Genomic DNA, 19,254 nt, shown 5'->3' on the forward strand with positions numbered 1-19,254 from the left:
TTGTAAGTCTGGCAGCGAAATTGCAAAAGGCAGGCAACAGCGTCCAAGGCCTGAGCCAAAAGGGTCTACAACAGAGCGAGAGAGCAGCAGAAGGAGAGCGAGCGAGCGAACGAGGGAGAGACAGAGAAAAACTTAATGGAGGCAAATGCATCAAAATGGTTAATTGGATCTGGAACAGCAAATGACGAACACTTTTAGTGTTTATGGCAGTAGCCATGGCCAAAGCCAAAGCCAACCGTACTAGATGGCCCCGCCAATACGCAACTGTGTATGTGTGTGTGCTCGTGTTGCTGCAAGAACTTGGACGCAAGTGCGCACAGCTCAAGTGGCTTGAAGCGTGTTGTACACGACACGCATTAGCGTGAATGAAGTAGTTGTTGCTGTTGCTGCTGCTGCAGCTCTTTGCAACTATTTTTTTTAATCGAATCCAATGCGTGGCATACGCTCTTTGAGTCCAGCCAAGTCCTCTACCCCCCACGTCACGTTTCTTAGTAAAATTTGCTGTAATTTCCATTAAAGTGAGCTAACTCCAAAATGCACTTGTTGCTCGGCTCTAGTTGACGATTATGGCCCGGTTAGGGTTCCCATACTTCCGTATTCCATGCCCGTTGATACGGTTTGAAACGGTAAAGAGCTTCTTTTGGTATTCGTTGCAAATGGTTGTGGAATGTTTATAGAACAGTTATGCAATATAATAAACATTAAAATGGTTTTTTAGTTTTGTTTTAATAACCGAAGAATAAAGTAGATAAATGTATTATTGCAACATGAAATCGCAAAAAGTATTCTTTTTGACTTATATGTTTGCTCTCTGATAGATTAATAGTTCGACACTGTCACTTTCTATCTCTCTCTTTCTCTTTTGCACACTCTTTCACTCTCACTCCTACAGACTAACTTTGTCTTACTCCAACTCTCCTACTTATTCTCAATACTCTCTAATATTGTACAACAGTCTCTTACTATAATTACTACTTTCGTTCAGTCTTAACTTTCCTATTTCTCCGTCTAATTCTTTCGCTATCTCTCGGTCTCTTTCTCTATCTCGAACTCGTTCCCTCTTATCCGCTATCTATCTGTAACTCATAGACTCTCTCATTTATATTGTCTCTCATACACACAAATTATCTCTCACTCTACAACTCCAGCTCTCTCTCCCGTTTTCTTGCTAGCTCTCTCCCTCTTTCTCCTACACACCAGCTCTGCCTCTAACTCTCCTGCTTTCTGTCACTATAACACTTCTACTCTCTTACCCTAACTCTTTTACTTACTCTAATTCTCACTCTTCTCACTCTCTCTCCAACTCTATCTTTCACTGTTATTCTACCTCTTTCTAACTCCAATTCTCTCTTTCTCTAATTCTCTATCTATTACTCTAACTCTTTCTCATTCGTATTCTTTCTCCTTCACTTTCACTTTATATGTCGCTCTAAAACTCTCTCGGAGTCCTCCCCTCCTCCACTCTGCCTCTCCACTACTCTCTCAAAAATCACCTAGCAACCTCAAATACAGTTTTCTCCTTCGCACCGTAATATTGATTCAACAAAAATTTGAGAAATTATTTTCAGTCTGCGAATTTCTAACAATGGATTTGGATTGTAAGTGCGCTTTTTAATATCTTTAAAACTGTATTAAAAAAAACGGACCAAAATTTGTAGTCAACAACGATTTGGAGAAACGCATTTCGGATGCATTTTGTGTATTCGATCATCATGGCGAAAAACTGATCGATGTGCGTGAGGTGGGCACAGTTCTGAGATTGTTGGGCTGTGTGCCCACCGAAGAGGAGGTCAATGAGGTAATATCGGCCACCGAAACGGAGGAGACAAGCGGAGTGGTGCATTTGACCAAATTCTTGCCACATGTCTCCCAGTTGCTCATGGAACGCAAGTGAGTTGTTTCCCAATAAGAATATATATTTATCCAGTAATTAAAAATTGAGAAATTATTAGAATGGAGCCAGCGCCGCCAGAGAAAATTCTTGAGGCTTTCAAAACATTGGATTTTGAGAACAAGGGCTATCTGACCAAAGAGAACTTTGGCAAGCTGATGATGGAGGAAGGGGAGCCATTCACCCAAGAGGAAATGGATGAAATGTGGCCGGTAGCCATAGATCCTATAAGCGGACATATACCTTATGAATTGTATTTGAATCAATTGATGGTAAGTATGACAAGCAGAGATTTAAAGAGGGAAATATTCATAATTGTATGGTATATATTTACAGGTTTATCTCTAGATAAATTTCATGTCTATTGAATTAATAAATAAAAAAAATTGTAAAATGTTTTTGAAAAATTTAATATATATGGAATAGTTAATCATGGCAAAAAAAGAACAACGCATATATTTTGAAAAATGGTTTTCCTGTAAGATTCTCAGATTTTAATTTAATTTAATTTAATTAGACACATTATTGCGCTGTGACAAGCAGCAAAAATTATAAATCTTTTTTCTCAGTGTGCTCATGAGTGCGTGTCTCGTTTTAGCCACTTTGACTGTGCATTAGCCACTAACACACACACACACACACAAACACAGGGAAAAGTGCAGCTATGGCTAAAACTAACTAACCAGCGAGCCAAATGCGTTTCAAAATAGCAAACTAAATCCACACGCCCAGGACAGGAAAGAGAGCACAGGATAGAAGAAGAGGGACAGGACACAGCAGTGTGTAAGAGGCAAGTTAAGAAGGTGCTGCTGCTGCTAGCTGTTGGCTGGTGTGGAACGCGGCAAAGTGGGTTGCGCATCATTAGCACAACTAATGGATGTTCACTTTTCTTGGCCAAAGTCGCAAACGGGCTTGCCAAAGCAGCTCAAAGTCGTGTGCGCGCCTGGACCAAGACCAAAGACCTAAAAGGATGTCTGTCCAACCGAACTGGCTGGCTGTCTCTAAATTGCAGTTGGTAATATGAGCGGCTAGAAAATTTAAATAAATTAAAATACCTCTTTGGCAGCGCAGAGTGTATGCTGGATTGCCAAGGACTGTCTGTTCGCATGCGTCAAAAAGGCAGTCGTTGGCTGTGGTCGGCGTCGCCGTCGTCGTCGTCGTCGTGTTCGAGTCGTGTTCTCGCTTCCGTATTTATTAAATACTAAATACACGCTGATGGATGCACTTAACTGCATCTTTTGGATTAAAATATTTCATGTAATTCAGCCATTCGTGCGGTTGCCATCTGCACGTTCCGGCGCTTTGGCCAATTTGAGTGATTGCATTGCGCGCATTTAAATCGCTGCGCTGCCATGTTCAAAGATTCCTTTTATTTTACTTTTTATTTTTATTTTTAGTTTTTTTTTTTTTTTGTGGATGCTGCCAGTGAGGTTTGACTGCTGCAAGCTATGCGCCCCGCTCCTTCTCTCCCCTACTCTCTCTTTCTCTCTGTTGCTCTATCTAAACAAGTTCTACGTGCGGCTGCTGCGGCACGCCTAATGGACTTTTAATCTTTACAACTTGTAAAAATTTTTTCGTTTTGAATTGCCTGCATACGAGGCTGATTGCAAATTGTCAGCGCCATAAAAATAAAAAAAAACTAAATAATAATAAAGCCAACTGCACTGAACTTTTTGACATTAAACGACTGCCAATTGGACCAACTCAGACAAAAGCTGATGACTTAACCCATTAGGAGCCCAGCAATTCGGATATTTTGCCTTAAATACAGCCTATTATACGGCAAAAAAAAATATAATAAAAATTAGTGGAAAAAGCATGGGAATTTGTATTTAAAAAAAAAAGAACCATACCCACTCAACGGAATCCTAAAGGAAAACTACCAAAGTAATTTTAAATAAACACGCAAAACAACTTAGCAGCATTCTTTTATGCTACATTCGTAAACGTCTTATGCATACATCGACTATGCTTAATTTTTTAATTCTTCTTTAGGATTATTATCCGCATTCGTTAGCGTAACTTACGTATCAAATGCAACTGTGCCTTCTTTTCCAATTCCTCTTTGCGTCGCATTTGTGAACGTTTCACTAGCAACATGTGCGCTTTGTTAACACCTGCTCGTCGTTTGCAGAACTCCAGCTAGCATATCGCTAATAATAAATAAGGTTTGCTAGCATTTCCTTTCCATCTACTTTATTTCTCCTTTATTCTACTTGTACATTCCGCTACAGCCATAAATCGTTTATTTGTTTTCTTTACCCCACTTCTATGCATTATCTCACCTCATTTGCCTTCCTTATTAGTTTTTTCCGTGTGTGTACACTTCCAGTTTCGCATTTGATTTACTGTCAACAATTATCAGCCATAAAATGCTAATGGAATGAGGCATATTTTGAATGGGACTGTAAAAGAAATTCCATGCCACTTGATGGGTTAAATATCCCCAAAGCTCAGAGTCGTCACACAGTCTGTGGGTCATAAAAAATATGCAAAAAAAAAAAACCACAGAGGAAGAAGAAAATGCCGCCAAATTGTCAAAGTTAGTTGGGAGTCAGTAAAAGAAGATTCCCTCGAAGAGTTTTCTGGCGAAATTGCTGTGCATGAATCAATTTTGCCAGCAAACTCTGCGGCTGATGATGATTTACGCTCGACGAAGCGTAATTAAGATTTATGCGCCATACTTGCTTACAAATACATGTCTGTATATAAATTTCAAGACACAAATATATATGCATACATATATGCATATGTATTTTGTGGTTGAGCAATGCGAGCTTAATTGTTAGTTATGCCCTTTTGTTTGTGCGGGGGACATTAAAACTAATTAAGTAGAAAGAATTCCTATAAGATTTATATGCCTCAATAACTGCATTATAATTGCGTTTTGTTCTGTGCAAATTATGGCAATTATTTACACTTAATGACAATGCTTCTACAATATTGCAAAATGTCTCCAAATTGCGCAACAACAGCTCAAAAATATTTTTGTCGCCGCCCCCTCAGGGGATTTCTATGCCTAATGAATAGCGAAATTCTTGAATTCTGTTAGTAATTGCAGCCTTGCGGGAAATTTAATGCAAATGTGTTTGTGTGTGTGTGTGTATAGTAGAATCCCCATTAATTCAATGAGTATAAGAAAAACATCAGAAATTAAATTAAATTTGAACATTTTTTTAAAGTCTACAAATTAATATAGCATAATTTTTGGGGGCTTAAAGTATTTTATATAGTGTACTGTTTATTGACAAACTTTGCAAAATATTTAAGAAAATTTAAGGATGGGTTCTTTATAAAAATAAAGACATAATCTTTTTCATGTACAATATCCAAATAGAAATTCATTTATTTTATATAATCTAAAATAAATTGTAAAAATTATACCTTTATATTTAGAAACAAATTATATTCATTTGCTTTTACTTACAATTTATCGGGTTATTCTTAAATGTATGTTTATAATGTTTCGTATGCCTCAACATAATCTAGTTGTTGCGCATTAATTAATTTCACCAACATATATCACTTATGCTCGTAGCATATGCGAACAAGTTATGACTTTTGCTAACTTGTTTTACATTTAATCTGTTAGTTTATTTGCTCTAGCTAGATCTGTCAGCCTCGTCAGGCTCCTACACAGACATCATCTCACTCTCGTTTTGCTGTTGTATCTCACTTAGCTGGGTTTCATTTTCCAGCTGCACTTTGCTGAAACTTTCAATCAACTTTCTGTTTACCTACTCGCCGGGCGGCTACTTGTTTGTTGATTGCGCTTACCTTGACTTGTAGTTGGGTTGAATTGGGCTGAGTTAATGGCCAACTGTGCTCAGCCTCAGCTGCTGCTATTGCAGTTGAGAACGAAAGCGCAACAGCAGGCTCTTGTTATTTTTGTTGTTGTTGTTGTTATTTTTGATAGCATTTCGCATTTCTTACCTTACCGTTAATTGAATTTAAGCAATGAAATGTAATTTGGAATTTTGCATGTGCCCAAGTCGCGTAGCACGCCAGAAATCATCATAAAACCAGACACAGGCCGAGCCAGTTGCAGTTGCAAACATGAAATGAAATTGCAAAAGGTGAACAACATGCAATGGGCCAATGGATGCGGACATGGCCAACAGCAGCAGCAGTAAAAAGGAAAATGAAAAAATACAAAATATAAAAAAGAAAAAACTAAAAAACAAGGCAAAGCTGAGCGTGGCCAGTGGCATGCAGCCTGTGCTTGCGTCTTTATTGTTGCAGCAGTTGCCGTCTTGTACAACACCCAAAGGTATCAGCAGACAAAATGCTAAAAATGTATTTACCACAAAACGCGACGCGTTGCGACGCGATGCGACGCGACGGGTGCGCGTCAGCAGCGACTGCGACGGCGGCGGCAACGGCGACGGCGACAGCGACGACGGGCTCTGCTCTGCTCATTGCTGGTGCCCTTAATGGATCTGCAGCACTTTGAGTGATTTATTTCACACGTTGATGAAATGGACAGCAATGGGCCGCATTTTGACGTTTATTGCAGCAGTGGCAAAGGCAGCGCACAACAAAAGCAGCAACAACAAAAGCGACAACAACAGCAGCAACCGCAACAACAACAACAACTGCCCACGGCATGTGTTGTGCGCATGCGCGCAGCCCTGTGTCGACGACGACGCGACGAACGGCCCAGAAGGACGCTGCAGCTGTATACTCTAACTAAGAGATAACATGTACTATGTCTTCAAGTTTGCAATATTAACAGAGCTTAATAAACAATCTATTTATATAACTGTAGTTTGACCACAAACGGACTATGCCAGTTGTTGATTAGGCTAAATGTTGCTCATTCTGGAGAAACAAACTCTAAACGCTCAACTCTAATTTAATTAATTTAAAAAGTTAATGATAACAGCTTCTCCAGTTTTTTTCAGTCTTTATTTTATAAGGGAATAAAAGTATATATCTACATACATGAGGTCGCCGGTTCAAATTCAGCAGCAAATTACACCTTTGTATGTGTATATTTAATTTGTTACTACTTGAAAAGAGCTCTGCCAAAAGTTCACATTTTTTTATTATATATCTGCATTCTTTTTTTGATTTAGGTGCTTAAAAACACAAGAGAATGTGAAATGAATACGGCGCAAATTTGAATAAAATAATCAATGAACTAAGGAAACTAAGGAAATATACACTATATGAAAAACAATAGTATGATAAATAAAGTATAATAAATGAAGCTAATTGTGTTGCAATGTCACAGTAAGAAATCCATTTTTTTTAATTCTAAAGAGCATTCCAGATTTCGGCTTGGCAATTTTATTTTATCATGTTTTAAAATTTTTTTAAAAATGTTTTGTTTTTTTTTACGTTTTTTTTCGGTTTTTGTTGCAATTGCATTTCGCGTTGTGAGCCTGCACGTCTTTTGGTAATAGCCCCACAGACCGTGCGCGCTTTAATGAGGCGCGCTCCTCATTTGGACGCCACGCATTTTGTAGTTTTATACCTGGTACGCAGCTGGGCTCTTAAAAGGGGTGAGCTGAACGGCAGGAAAATAGAGTCAAGAGTTGACTATTAAAAACATTTAATTGCAACTTAATTAGTTAATGCTTTAACATAGCGCTTCTCACGAAAGCAACGAATACTGCGACTGCAACTGCAACCGCGACCTGATCAAATACCAGGATTGACCCCAAGCCAAAAGCGAACAATGATCCATTCACGAAAATTCATTGATGTGGGTGCCCAGATATTGTCGAAACCACCCCGGGAGAAAAGTCAATTTAACACATTCACCATGCCTCTTAAAATGTTGATATTTTAATTAGTAACGCTCTAAAGGATTTTCAACAGCCAAGCTCAGGTTTCACCCACTCCCACCACAAAACGGCCAAGGTGGGGAGCGGTGGTTTGGAGAACGAAACACAGGCTCCAAAGCATCATCAACAACGACGTGGCAATCCAGCAAAAGCAAAATAGTGCCAAAGGGCAGCAGGCATTGAGTGCGATTTGGTCTTTTATTTTTTTTTTCATTTTTTGTGGCTTTTGTTCCAAGCCATAAACATATACAGCCACTGAGGTAGTGGAAAGTACATGCAAAAGGGGTTCGTTAGTTAATATATAATATTTCAAAGTTACAGAAAAAATGCAACAAATTTGACAGCTTAATAAATGTTTAGGTTAAACAGATCGGTAAATTAAAAGGAATATTTCGTAGATCAAAAAAGTTTTATTTTGAAGGTTTAGTTTCGTTTTAATATAATTTTATTTATTTTTTAAGAAAACCCCAGTTTTGTTAAGATCTGCTTTAATTCAATAGAATAACTGATTATTTTTAAAACCGTATTGAGTAAGCCAGGAATAAAATGGCCTTTTTACCCACTTTTGCGAGCTTTATCAATTTTCTGAAGGATTCTTTTATTCCTAGAGATATACTATACAGTAGGATATTTACACAAACGTCTTTTTAAAGAATCAAATTTTTTTTTAGATCCTTTCCCCAACAATACAAAATTTACATTTACATTTATTTTACAATAGAAAATATAAATTTGCATTTACTTTACCTAGTTCTTAAGTGAATAACTTGCAAGGAACGCCCCAGGTATCTCCTTAAATTTTACTGAGTTTTGGTGAAAATAAGCTTGACTTAACTGTACGAGTTTCTCTTTTCCAGTAGCATAAGCATAAGCATAGCTTTAGAATCTTAAAAATCTTCTTAGTGAACCTGGCTAAAATATCATAAAGTAACACCTCTTGCAATTCTTCAGTTATAATGAAACTTTTATTTATAATCTCTTATCTTCAGTGCCATAAATGAAGAGATCCCCTTTAAAGAACACTAGGCCTCTGTTAGTTAAACAAAACGTTACCCATATGCCAAACTGTTGTTTTCGGTGCCAACCTACAGAATTTTCCCGACTGCTTTTATGACAGCGTGCCCAACTGTGGCAATAAGTTCAAATGCCAGCTAAAACTGAAAGACTTTAAGTCGAGCTTAATGTGCTACATAGAGTCGCGTTCAACCGCAAACTCCAACTGCAAGCTGCGACTGTGACTTGTAAGTTCGACTTTGACTCTGACTCTGACAATCGGGCCGCCAGCACTGGTACTGCGGCTGGGCTTATACAAAGGTTTCCTTTTGGCCAAAAAGTGGGTGTAGCGGCACCAAATGCCATTGCCAAGCTAACCAACCAGCCAGCCAGCGCCTTTCGAGGATCGGGTACAACGCCAACGCACTGACACTCACTCAGCTCGTGAGGCTCCACTCCTCCACTTTTGTTATAGAGTTGCTGAAGAGCTGCTGTTGCTGCTGCGGCCCCGGCTGCACTCTCTAGTGCTGATTTCTACTAATTTGATTAAACAGATTGAGTTTAATAAGGTTTATGCCAAAACGAGAGGAAAGAAAGCCAACCTGCCAACGGGGCCCGCTCGCAACCTGAACAAATGTTGCCTAATTCAAGTGCCGCATTTATTTTGTAAACATTTCACATGTACTCCGGTACTTAGGCATACCCTCACGATTTGTTGTGATACAAAATATGCCGGCTGAGCAGTGATACCACTCAAGAATTTGCCCACACAAAAGGCCGCTACACGAACGACAGAACAACCCAATCAATGGCCCCCAGTTACAGGCCCTCCCCCCACCACCTCAACTCATTCTCAGACTGAACTGTGCAATGTGCGTTTTGTGTGCACTTATGCGATCATTTGTTAAGTGTCATCGCGCCGGCATATGGGCAAGAAAACAACTCAAGAACAACCACAACAAACAACTGAACGGGTTTTACACTTGGCACGCCGAGTCCTAAATACCCTAAAGATTTATCCTGTAACAAAAGACCTAAAGACTGATCGTGGTGCATGTATAAGGCCATGATACTTATATAACCAGAGTAAAAATAACCATAGTAAGGGATATAATAATAATGATATATATAATGACAAGTAATAATTATAATAATAAAAATGATAATAATCAAAAATATAAATAACAATGATAATATTAATAAGCATAATAATAATGATAATATTAATACTTATAATAATAAAAATAATAATTTTAATAATAATAATATTATTAATAATAATAATAATAATAGTAATAGTAATTAAAATAATGCTAATAACAATATTAATAATACTAATAATGATAATAATAATAATTATAATAATAATATTAATAATAATATTAATAATAATAATAATAATATTAATAATAATAATAATAATAATAATAATAATAATAATATTAATAATAATAATAATAATAATAATAATAATAATAATAATAATAATAATAATAATAACAAAAATAATAATAATGATCATTTGAATCTATTTAATATAATATTTATAAAGCAAGAATTAAATATTTATTTGGTTAAAACTATTTGGAAATATGATTTTTATAGCGCTCACTTTATCTACTTGAAGAGCTTCTAAGTTGCTTTGGCCACCGCGCTACTCTAGTCAATTGTTAGGGTCTGCCAAGGAACACATACAAAGCATCATACGAAAGCGACAAAAGAAAAATTTTAAATATTATGGAATTTGAGCCGGCGACCTGCCGCTTGTTAGACTGCCACTCAACGCATGCCCATGACGTGCGCTTGCAGAGCAAATCTAATTTTGTTTTAGTGCTTTAATCCTTGTCAAACTAAATGACAAAGTCCAAAGATGCTTAGATCAAAGTGTATAACAACAAAGTGCAGCTCGTAAACAAGCAAAGTGTTGTTGTTACTGGTTGTTGTTGTTGTGGTTGTTATTGTTGCAGTTGTTGTTGTCGTTGCTGTTGTCCATGGTCATGGTAAATTTATGCACAATTTTTCGCGCTTTCAAAAAATATTTGCATCATTAATCGTTGCACAGTCTTCGCCTCATGGCGGCATCGCATTGTTGTTGTTGCTGCTGTAGCTATTCCTGCCGCCTGTTGTTGTTGTTGTTGTACATGTTGTTGTTGTTGTTGTTTAGTTCGAGGCGTTGTCTGCGCCTAAAAACTTCAGCCTCAGCCTGCAACATACAACAGCAACATCAACTGCATTGGCATGCGGGCGCTGGCGTCGTTACAACGTTGTTGAAATGTTTTGTCAAGTTCTCAACGCCGCAGCGCAGCGCAGGCTGCAACAACAATGTGGCATTTGCCCTCTGCAAGAGTTTGCAAGCCGGGGGGGCAGATGGTTTACCTATTTACGCTTTAACCACAATGGAAAGTTCGAACCAAGCGCGAGGGGAAGGCGGGGCAGCACGGTCTTAATAAACTTGGAAATTCGCTAAAATCATAACACCGTGGAACGCATTTCGCGAACCGCAAAAGTCGTAAGTCAAACAGCAGACAAAACAGACACAGTTACAGCCGCAGTCAGGCAAACAAGCGAACAACCCACCACCCATCATGTTGCAGCTGTTGCAGCAGCAGCCCTGTGGCACGCACACATGCACACGCACACAAACTCAAAAAGAACAAGTTCAGCAGCAGAAACGGCAGCTAAAACAAAGCTGAAATAAAATTATCAAATGTTTAATAGACTCAACGAGCCGAGGTTGCGTAGCTCCCAGTACAAATAATGATAGATGAAGCTGGCCCCAACCCCAGCCCACCTCCCTCCCTGACACAGACACACACACACACACACCCACAAATTGTAAAAGTCAAGAACTCTAAAAGTCCAGCCAAAACTCCAAACAGAGTTCAAACTGCGGCTTAGCTCAGCTCAGCTGCCAAATGAACTTGTAAAATTTCGGCAGAGATTTTCTTTGTATCTCTTTTATTTTCTTTCTGTGGTTTGTGTTGAAGTTTTTTCGGTGCGCGTGGGAGGGGCGGATGTGTTCAGTTGGAAAACTTTAAAATTTACAGCTTGCACCTAGCTATAAGTCGAAAGTTAAGACGATGCAACAAGTAAAGTTTTTTTGGGGTGAAAACTAGCAAAATTTCGGTATATTCATTTCAATTAAAAGACACTTAAAATGAAGCAAAATAAATTCTAGGCAAATAAAAGTAGGGCAAAGTTCTATAAAAAAAACTGAAATTTGGAAATTGTTTTAAATATGTGTGATATGAGCATCACCCAAAAATATGCAGCCATTAAATGGACAAACTTTATACCATATTATAGCCAATCGATCTTAGCTAAAGCCTATTCGGAAACCAAACTCAAAAGCGTATTAATTACCCATTAAAGTTTCTAAAACATTGGCTACATATCCTGCAACAGAGTGAGAGAGAGACAGTGCAGTAGGAGGAGAAGAACGCACAATGAACTCATAAATTGACGCACCCTCCAAAACCGACAACATAATCGGCCACGCCGCCGGCAATGGCAATGGCAACGGCAACGACAACGATACCAAAGACTCTGAAGTAGAGTCTCAATACGAAAACCAAAAAAAAACTTGATATTGCAACGCTGTGGCGCGCACTTGTAAATGGCATGTTGCAACATGCCTAAATATGCGCCACACACACTAACGGCACATGGGGCCACTGCGAAGAAGCCGAGCTCAGTGCGGGCGGCGGCATCGACTCCTACGCACCAAACTCTAGCGACATTGGAGCGACGCCAGATTGCGAGCCAGCCTCTATTTAGCTTCGCCAAAGCCTTGACAATGATCGTCATTAATTGAGAGGCAGACGACGACGACGACGACACTCGTCGCACGTTGCACCGTCCGTTGCAACGGTCGTTGTTGGCGTTGTTCGATGAGTTTGGTTTCCATTGGACGCTGCTTTGGTTTTTCATGTTATGTTGTGGGGCAGACTGATTTTTCTATGAAGTTGGTAACACAACCAAAAAGTTGCAACTGTGTGGAGCAGTGTAAAAGTATTCAGGCAATATATGTTTGCAAATTTAAACTGTGATGCGATATATATTTTTGAACAGTATGGCAACCTTGGTCTATATTCGCCTTTCAGCAAATGTGTTTTGAACAGAATCGGTTTAAATCAACTTGCAGAGTGCTTTAAATATTAATGAACATATGGCAACCATAATAAATACAAATCAATAGACGTATTCTTAACCAGTATGGCAACCCTTGTCAATATTAGAAGATTCTTAATTTCATTAAACTTACTGGAACTGCTTTGGTTATTTGTAAATAAACAAAACAAATATGTCAACCCCATGAAGTATATAAATACATAAACATATTCTTTATCAGTAAGGCAACCCTGAGCGACCGTAACATAAATTATTTACTTTTAAATAAACTTAATGAGTGTATTCATTCCTATAAAACATATGGCAGCACACTTTTGTATATACAAAAATATATACACATTTAATAGGTATGGCAACTTTAGTTGGTGTGGTTAGTAAGTTTATCTCTTTCTTTTTGTAGGCTGTTTATAAGTTATCAACAGATAAAATAACTTAATCATTTAAAAATTAAACAACGAGTTTTACATAAAAAAAAATTTGATATAAGTTTAAACCCTCAATCAACCGATCTAGAAGTAAAGTAACCAGTACATTTTAGCAAATTTTGATTGGGATAGGCCTTCAAAAACGACAAGTATAGATTTTTATTACGATAAAACAAGTAGTTTACCTCTTATATATGACACTATATAAATCTACACTCTGTTGAAGAATAAGCTACCAGTTCTTAAATATTTTTTCAAGTATCTTAATTTGTTAGAGCATAACAAGTTTACCAATCCTCACTTGGTTTTATTTTTCTGATTATTTGGCTTTTTTGGCCAAGCGAATTATGAAAATGTGGGCTTGGTGCTGGCAACAACAACAACAACAACGACAACGACAAAGCCAACAATATTGTCATCGTCCAGAGCTGAGACCTAAGGCCTGAGACCTGAGAAGAAGCCGGAGACTTGGGCGCTGGCATGCGATGCATCTGGGATGAGTTTTTGGGTAGAGTTGTTGCTGTGGCTGCTGCTTTCTAAATGCGTATGGTCTGTGTGTGTGTGTGTGTGTGTGCAAAAATGTTGACCTTTAGCACAGAAAGCTATGACTAGAAAAGTCAGCAAATATATATAAGCGTCTAATGCGAAAATCTAAGCACAAATCTACGCAGATTTATCTTCACACCGGAGACAGTTTGAGCAAGCGCTGAAATTTAAGTTGCAAGAAAACTCTGAGTTATCTGGAAAACTGAGATGACTTATGCTACACGAGTAAATGTAGCAAGACATATGCAAACTGTTGGCAGATATAATATATCTCACAAAATATCAAATTCATGCCCATTACATATCTTTATTTTTTTATTTCCTTCCTTATTTCAAGCCAATTCACGCTGCAACGTTTAAGGCTGAGCTGACGCCAATTTTGACCCAAAAAAAAAATGAATATAAGTATGAAAAACATAATGATGACAGCTACCGATATGCACTGCAACGCGCGCCCCACGCTCATAAATTACAGTGCCATAAGGCACAAACAAGATCGAGAACAGCCCCAGTTCTTGGGCGGGCAAGCGGTATGGGGAGGGTGGGAGCTTATGAAATTATGCCGCGAAATTCTTAGCATGCCACATACATAATTTGTTGGTAGCGCTCAGCGGCTTTTATTGTTGTTGTTTTCACCGCGCCAAACACACGAAAAAGAAATCACAATCTCATTATGGCATACACCTTTTGGGCAAAGTTAACTCTCGCGAAACTGGAACCACACATATATACTATATAGTATACACATACCGAGCCCATAATTATAAAGAGCCCTTAAGTACTTGTTAACAAGTTCGATATCTGAGCGATTTACATGATGTTCTTTAAATGCCGAACCGAAAAGAAAGTGCAAAGCCAGCAACCAGCAACGGCATATTTCGTCTGATCTGTGGTAAACGATAAACCCCAAGGGAATTGCGCGCGTACAGTGGCTCAAAAGTGTTGGAAAGAATATTAACACGAGTACTTGAAGTTATTAAAATCTTATAAAACAACTTTTCCATTGTAATGTATGCTTTAATAATATTTTATAAAGCTGTGATTTTGTATACTTTGAACGAAATAAATATAATAAAAATAAATATATGAAAAGTTAAAAGAAAATTCAAAAATATAAAAAAAATTTGATTCTGTTTAAATATCCGTACGTATTATAAAATGTAAGTTAAAAATTGATCTTTAAACATATTTTTTGGTTTTTATATTACTCAGAGAATTTTTTCTACCAATAATTTTATTAAATAAGCTTTTTTTTTTAATTGAAATATCTTAAAACTGATTTTAATTGTAAATTTTTAAGATAACCACATATTTTATAATTAAGTTTTTTAATATAATCTAATATGATCTATATAAATACAAAAATGGTTATTCATAAATTTATTTCAATGGTATTAAACAGGAATCCCATCTTTACTTTGATTTATTTGGCTTATTTGTACAGCTAACTGCGCACAGTAAATATCTGTTTTAACCACTGTGCATCTGGGAGGCATTTTTGGCAGGTAACCCGAACAAATTGAATGGTTATGCTTTATGACTTATGGAAACCGGCAGCTGATTTGCGCTCCGCGATTTGCCGTTTAAACCGTTTGCCATAAAAAACGAATGCAGCACTAATTAAAGGCAGACAGACTGCAGAGAGTAAGAGAGATTGAGAGAGAGAGTCTGAGAGAGAGAGAGAGGAGAGGAGCATGTGTAAGATAAGCCAACCGTTAAGTCATGGACAACCCCAGACATGCAGCCATTAGCCGTGCGGCAATGCTGTGGCTAACCATTAGCAATTAATTAAAAAATTAGAATATATTATGAAACCGATAGGGAAGCGATCAGATGATGTCTTATCTGCCGGCCGCATCGCCATTGACAACCAAACGAATTAAATAAATTGAAAAATTGTCTGAATTTGAATGAAAATTCGTTGTCTCTTTCCTCTCTCTCACATATGGGAAGGCAATATGTAGCTATTCGTCTTACACGAGGCCAAAAAGAGATGCTGCGGTGAATGTTGCATATTTACGAGCTATTTATGCATATTAAAAAATTCTCCAAACTAGATAACAGTAGCTGACCCTGTCCCTGTATCTTATGCCAGCCAAGGCAGCCTTCTGGCTCGCTGTTTACCTGAGCCGTGGGTTATAATAAAAATATTTCCAGGCTCGTAGCCGTTGCATGGCATCATTTTTGTTAGTTTTTCTCCAGATTTTTTCTGCTTATTTTTATTCTACTCACTAGCGATGCATTTGGCTGATAAAGATTTGTATGTTTTTGATTTTTATGACGCCACAAATGGTTGCTTTGGGCTTTGGGGTTCAATCCACCAAATTGGTAGCCAGCATTGAACACTGAACGGAACGCAACGATTCGGTTCATAAAACTTCCATTTAATCTATAGAGAATGCCATAAAAAAATTCATCATCGTATTTGCAAATATGCATAAGCAATTATACTTTTCATCTTTTTATTTTCGGCCAACTTCTGAGTCAGTTCGCATAAGCATAAAACTCAAAGAGCTGTGTGGGAAATGGGTATGAAGAAAAGCGTGCACACTGAACGAGATGCACAAAAGTTTATGGCTCAACTTCACTGTTAACAATTCGAGTTGCCTAAGTGCTAAATTATAGTTTTTCGATTATCATATCGCATTTATAACGTGTCACTTACAAGCTGAGTAGTATTTTTATGGAACTTTTCCAATCGGAGTTTGAACTCTTTGTGCACAAGCGTATTTTATAATTGGACGCGACCTGCTTAGAGTATTATCTTTTTTATTGAAGAACTGTAGAAATTACGTTATTTGTATAGATTTTTAAAGAATGTTTGCCAATACTTCTTATGGGTATCCCATAAATTTCCTGCCTTTGTATCTAGCAGTATTTTGCATAATTTCTTTGCTTATATTTTCCCAGAATTTACGGATTTTATCTTTGAGAATTAACTCTTATATTTATAGATTAATACGTTTACAATAATATAGTTTAAGAATGTTCAAAACTTAGCAGATAATAAAAATGATTGACTTACAGAATCAGAACTGATTTCCGAGCAATCGAGCTATTATACACAAAAATTGGTTCTTGCTCTTTTTAAGAATTTTAATGAATGATTCTAAGCTTAAGTTTTGAGAGTCGACTTAAATAAGCTCAATAGAGTTTCGTTAAGAATTTGGTTCACCTCTTTATCTTTATGTTCAAAGATCTGCCCATGTCTCAATTTCAATTAATCTCTTTTGATATTTCTAGTTCCCAGAATTCAATTCATTTATTTCTATTAGATTTTTCTCACATACAACCAACTTTTTCTTCCGCATGCATTCCTTATTCTAATCAACTATCAAATGCTCCTTCAAATATCCCAGGCCTCAAGAGTATTTGAAGTATATTTAGCCGCTGTGGATCTTTCTCTCTCTTGAGAAGCAACTTGTGCAAGTTTTGCGCCCACTGCAAAAATCACTTTTGTCTTTTTATATAGATCCTGATTTATGAATATTACCATAACAGACGCCGCCACCAACATCAAGCAGTCATCCATTTGGATGATGTGCGATCCGGGATCATTACTCATAACGAAAATCAATTAGTGCAACCCACCCAAGCCAAGCTGCAAGCTGGAACCGAGTCGGAACAGAGTCATCGTCAAGTCGTTCGACTTGATGAATTGGTTTTAAATCAATGATAATGCAATTGCCACAGTGAGTGGGGTAAAGGGTAGAGAGGGAGCGACTCATAGATACAGCTGAGGAGGAGAGTCCTAGTCTGTGACTTGGGCAAATTCAAAACTTGTGTTGGCCAAGTTATAAATTCAAATCACACAACCACGCAAAAGAGGAATTCATTCGAGAGTCCCGCATGTGGGTTGCAGCAAAAAAAAAAAACGACAGAGTCCAGACACGAGTTGCTTGGCTGTTATCTGTTGGGGCAACTGGCAACATGTTGCTGTTGCTGTTGTTGTTGTGCCCCCTGTGTCCTCCTCACTCACCATGCCATAAATACAAAACAAAAATATCAATTATGAGGCAATAGCAGGACGCCAAGGAGCACTGCTCGAGCTCGTATCATATTTGTCCGACAAGGCAATGCGGTAGCAGCAGCAGTTGCAGTTGCAGTTGCAGCTGATGTTGCTGCTGCTGCCGCTACACATGTTGCTACCGTGTTGTGTTGTGTTGTTGAAGTTGTTGTGAGCGCCTTTGTAGCGAGTATGACATTTGTTTTAGCCGCTTATCGCATTGCGCCAAACCCAGTCAGCAATGCGAAACTCTTTCCTGCATTTTCATTCAACACAGCCACATCCCACAACCCATTCCCCACTCTTCTGATTATGCGCTAAATTCCTATAGATGCTCATTTATTATGTTTTGAACGATTTGTGTCTGTGTGTGTTTGTGTGTTTCTGGCATATAATTTCTTGGCTTAGCAAATGTAATTGATGCATTGAGGTTATGACATAGTTTCTGATAATGTGCCACGGCTTTCATATGCCAGGCAAAAGCAATCTGCAACTGACTCATCTTTGCCTCCAGTTCACTGAGTGAGTGAGTGGCACGCAATTGTTTTGCTGCAATGGGCCACATGCTTCAATAATTCTACAGCCGTCACAAAGTTGATAACTATTTACGAAATTTGAATATTTGTGAGACAATACTCTTTCATTTCAATTACAAATAGTAGTTATGTCAATTGCAAGTTTATATAGTGTATTTCACAGTTGGTTTTGCCCTGCAGCGCTTAATTCTTGTGTGTGCATAGGGTGGAAACTCCTCGCAATTATCTCTCCATACGCTTTTCAAACAATCTCCAGAAGCTTTAATACAGAAAATGCGACAAAAGACTTGTTCTTGCATGTGTGGTTGCCGAGCATGATAAAATGCTGCTAACAGCAGCAACAGTTTAACGACCTGTCGTTCTTTTGGCTACCGAAGTAGTGAAATTAGAAGGTGATTTTCTATTTTAGGCACATATTTAGAGTGATCTATTCGGTAGTCCCCGATTAAAAGATAGCTGGAACCTAGCTCCACGCCGCCGCTACAAGCATTCGTCCTAATTCTTCATTTATATATATTATTCGAGAATCTATATACAAAGCTTGGTCCCATTCAATAATAAGTATAATACGAGCATCTCAATGGAGTTATACTAGGAAACCTTGTCTCAAATCCATTTCAAAAACGATATTAAAACATTTACAAAATTAATCGAGAAAAAAAAACTTAATAAGAATTAACTCGTTCCACATGTGGTAAATGTTACTTTACTTTACTTTAAAATTTAAATCTCTAGATTTCTCTTTAGTTTCCGAAAGCGAAGGGTTCGCACATGCAAGACTAGATCGTCTCAATTCATCGTCTTCATCTAAGATATGTAAACTTCATAGGGTTAAAGAAGTTTCTTTATCCCTGTTATATACTTCTGCAAAAACAACGTTATTATAAATAGCCTATACTTCCAATTAGCCAGTAAAAGTCTATTCACAGAAGAA

General features: G+C 37.7%; 1 protein-coding gene and 1 long non-coding RNA gene across 2 annotated transcripts in view; one reads left to right on the plus strand and one right to left on the minus strand.

Annotated features, from left to right (window-relative positions):
- The window catches only part of LOC135426753 (uncharacterized), a 150,385-nt gene that overhangs the window by 65,350 nt on the left and 65,781 nt on the right, over positions 1-19,254 (minus strand). The gene's annotated exons all lie outside the window — the stretch shown is intronic.
- LOC135426651 (dynein regulatory complex protein 8) lies at positions 1,586-2,259 on the plus strand. The gene is made up of 4 exons (XM_064679878.1): positions 1,586-1,598; positions 1,659-1,890; positions 1,953-2,167; positions 2,228-2,259. The coding sequence occupies exons 1-4, from the start codon at positions 1,586-1,588 to the stop codon at positions 2,257-2,259; spliced, it is 492 nt and encodes a 163-aa protein (XP_064535948.1).

The sequence above is a fragment of the Drosophila montana genome, unplaced genomic scaffold (assembly GCF_035044405.1).
Source record: "Drosophila montana isolate Dmon_TW-CO22-7 unplaced genomic scaffold, ASM3504440v1 contig_2081_1, whole genome shotgun sequence".
NCBI classification, from domain to species: Eukaryota; Metazoa; Arthropoda; class Insecta; order Diptera; family Drosophilidae; genus Drosophila; species Drosophila montana.

What these genes read in the sequence shown, in the direction of transcription:
- LOC135426651 (XM_064679878.1), top strand. An exon ending in CAGTTGCTCATGGAACGCAA is followed by an intron (nt 1,891 to 1,952) that starts GTGAGTTGTTTC and finishes AGAAATTATTAG; the next exon opens with AATGGAGCCAGCGCCGCCAG. An exon ending in TTTGAATCAATTGATGGTAA is followed by an intron (nt 2,168 to 2,227) that starts GTATGACAAGCA and finishes ATATATTTACAG; the next exon opens with GTTTATCTCTAGATAAATTT.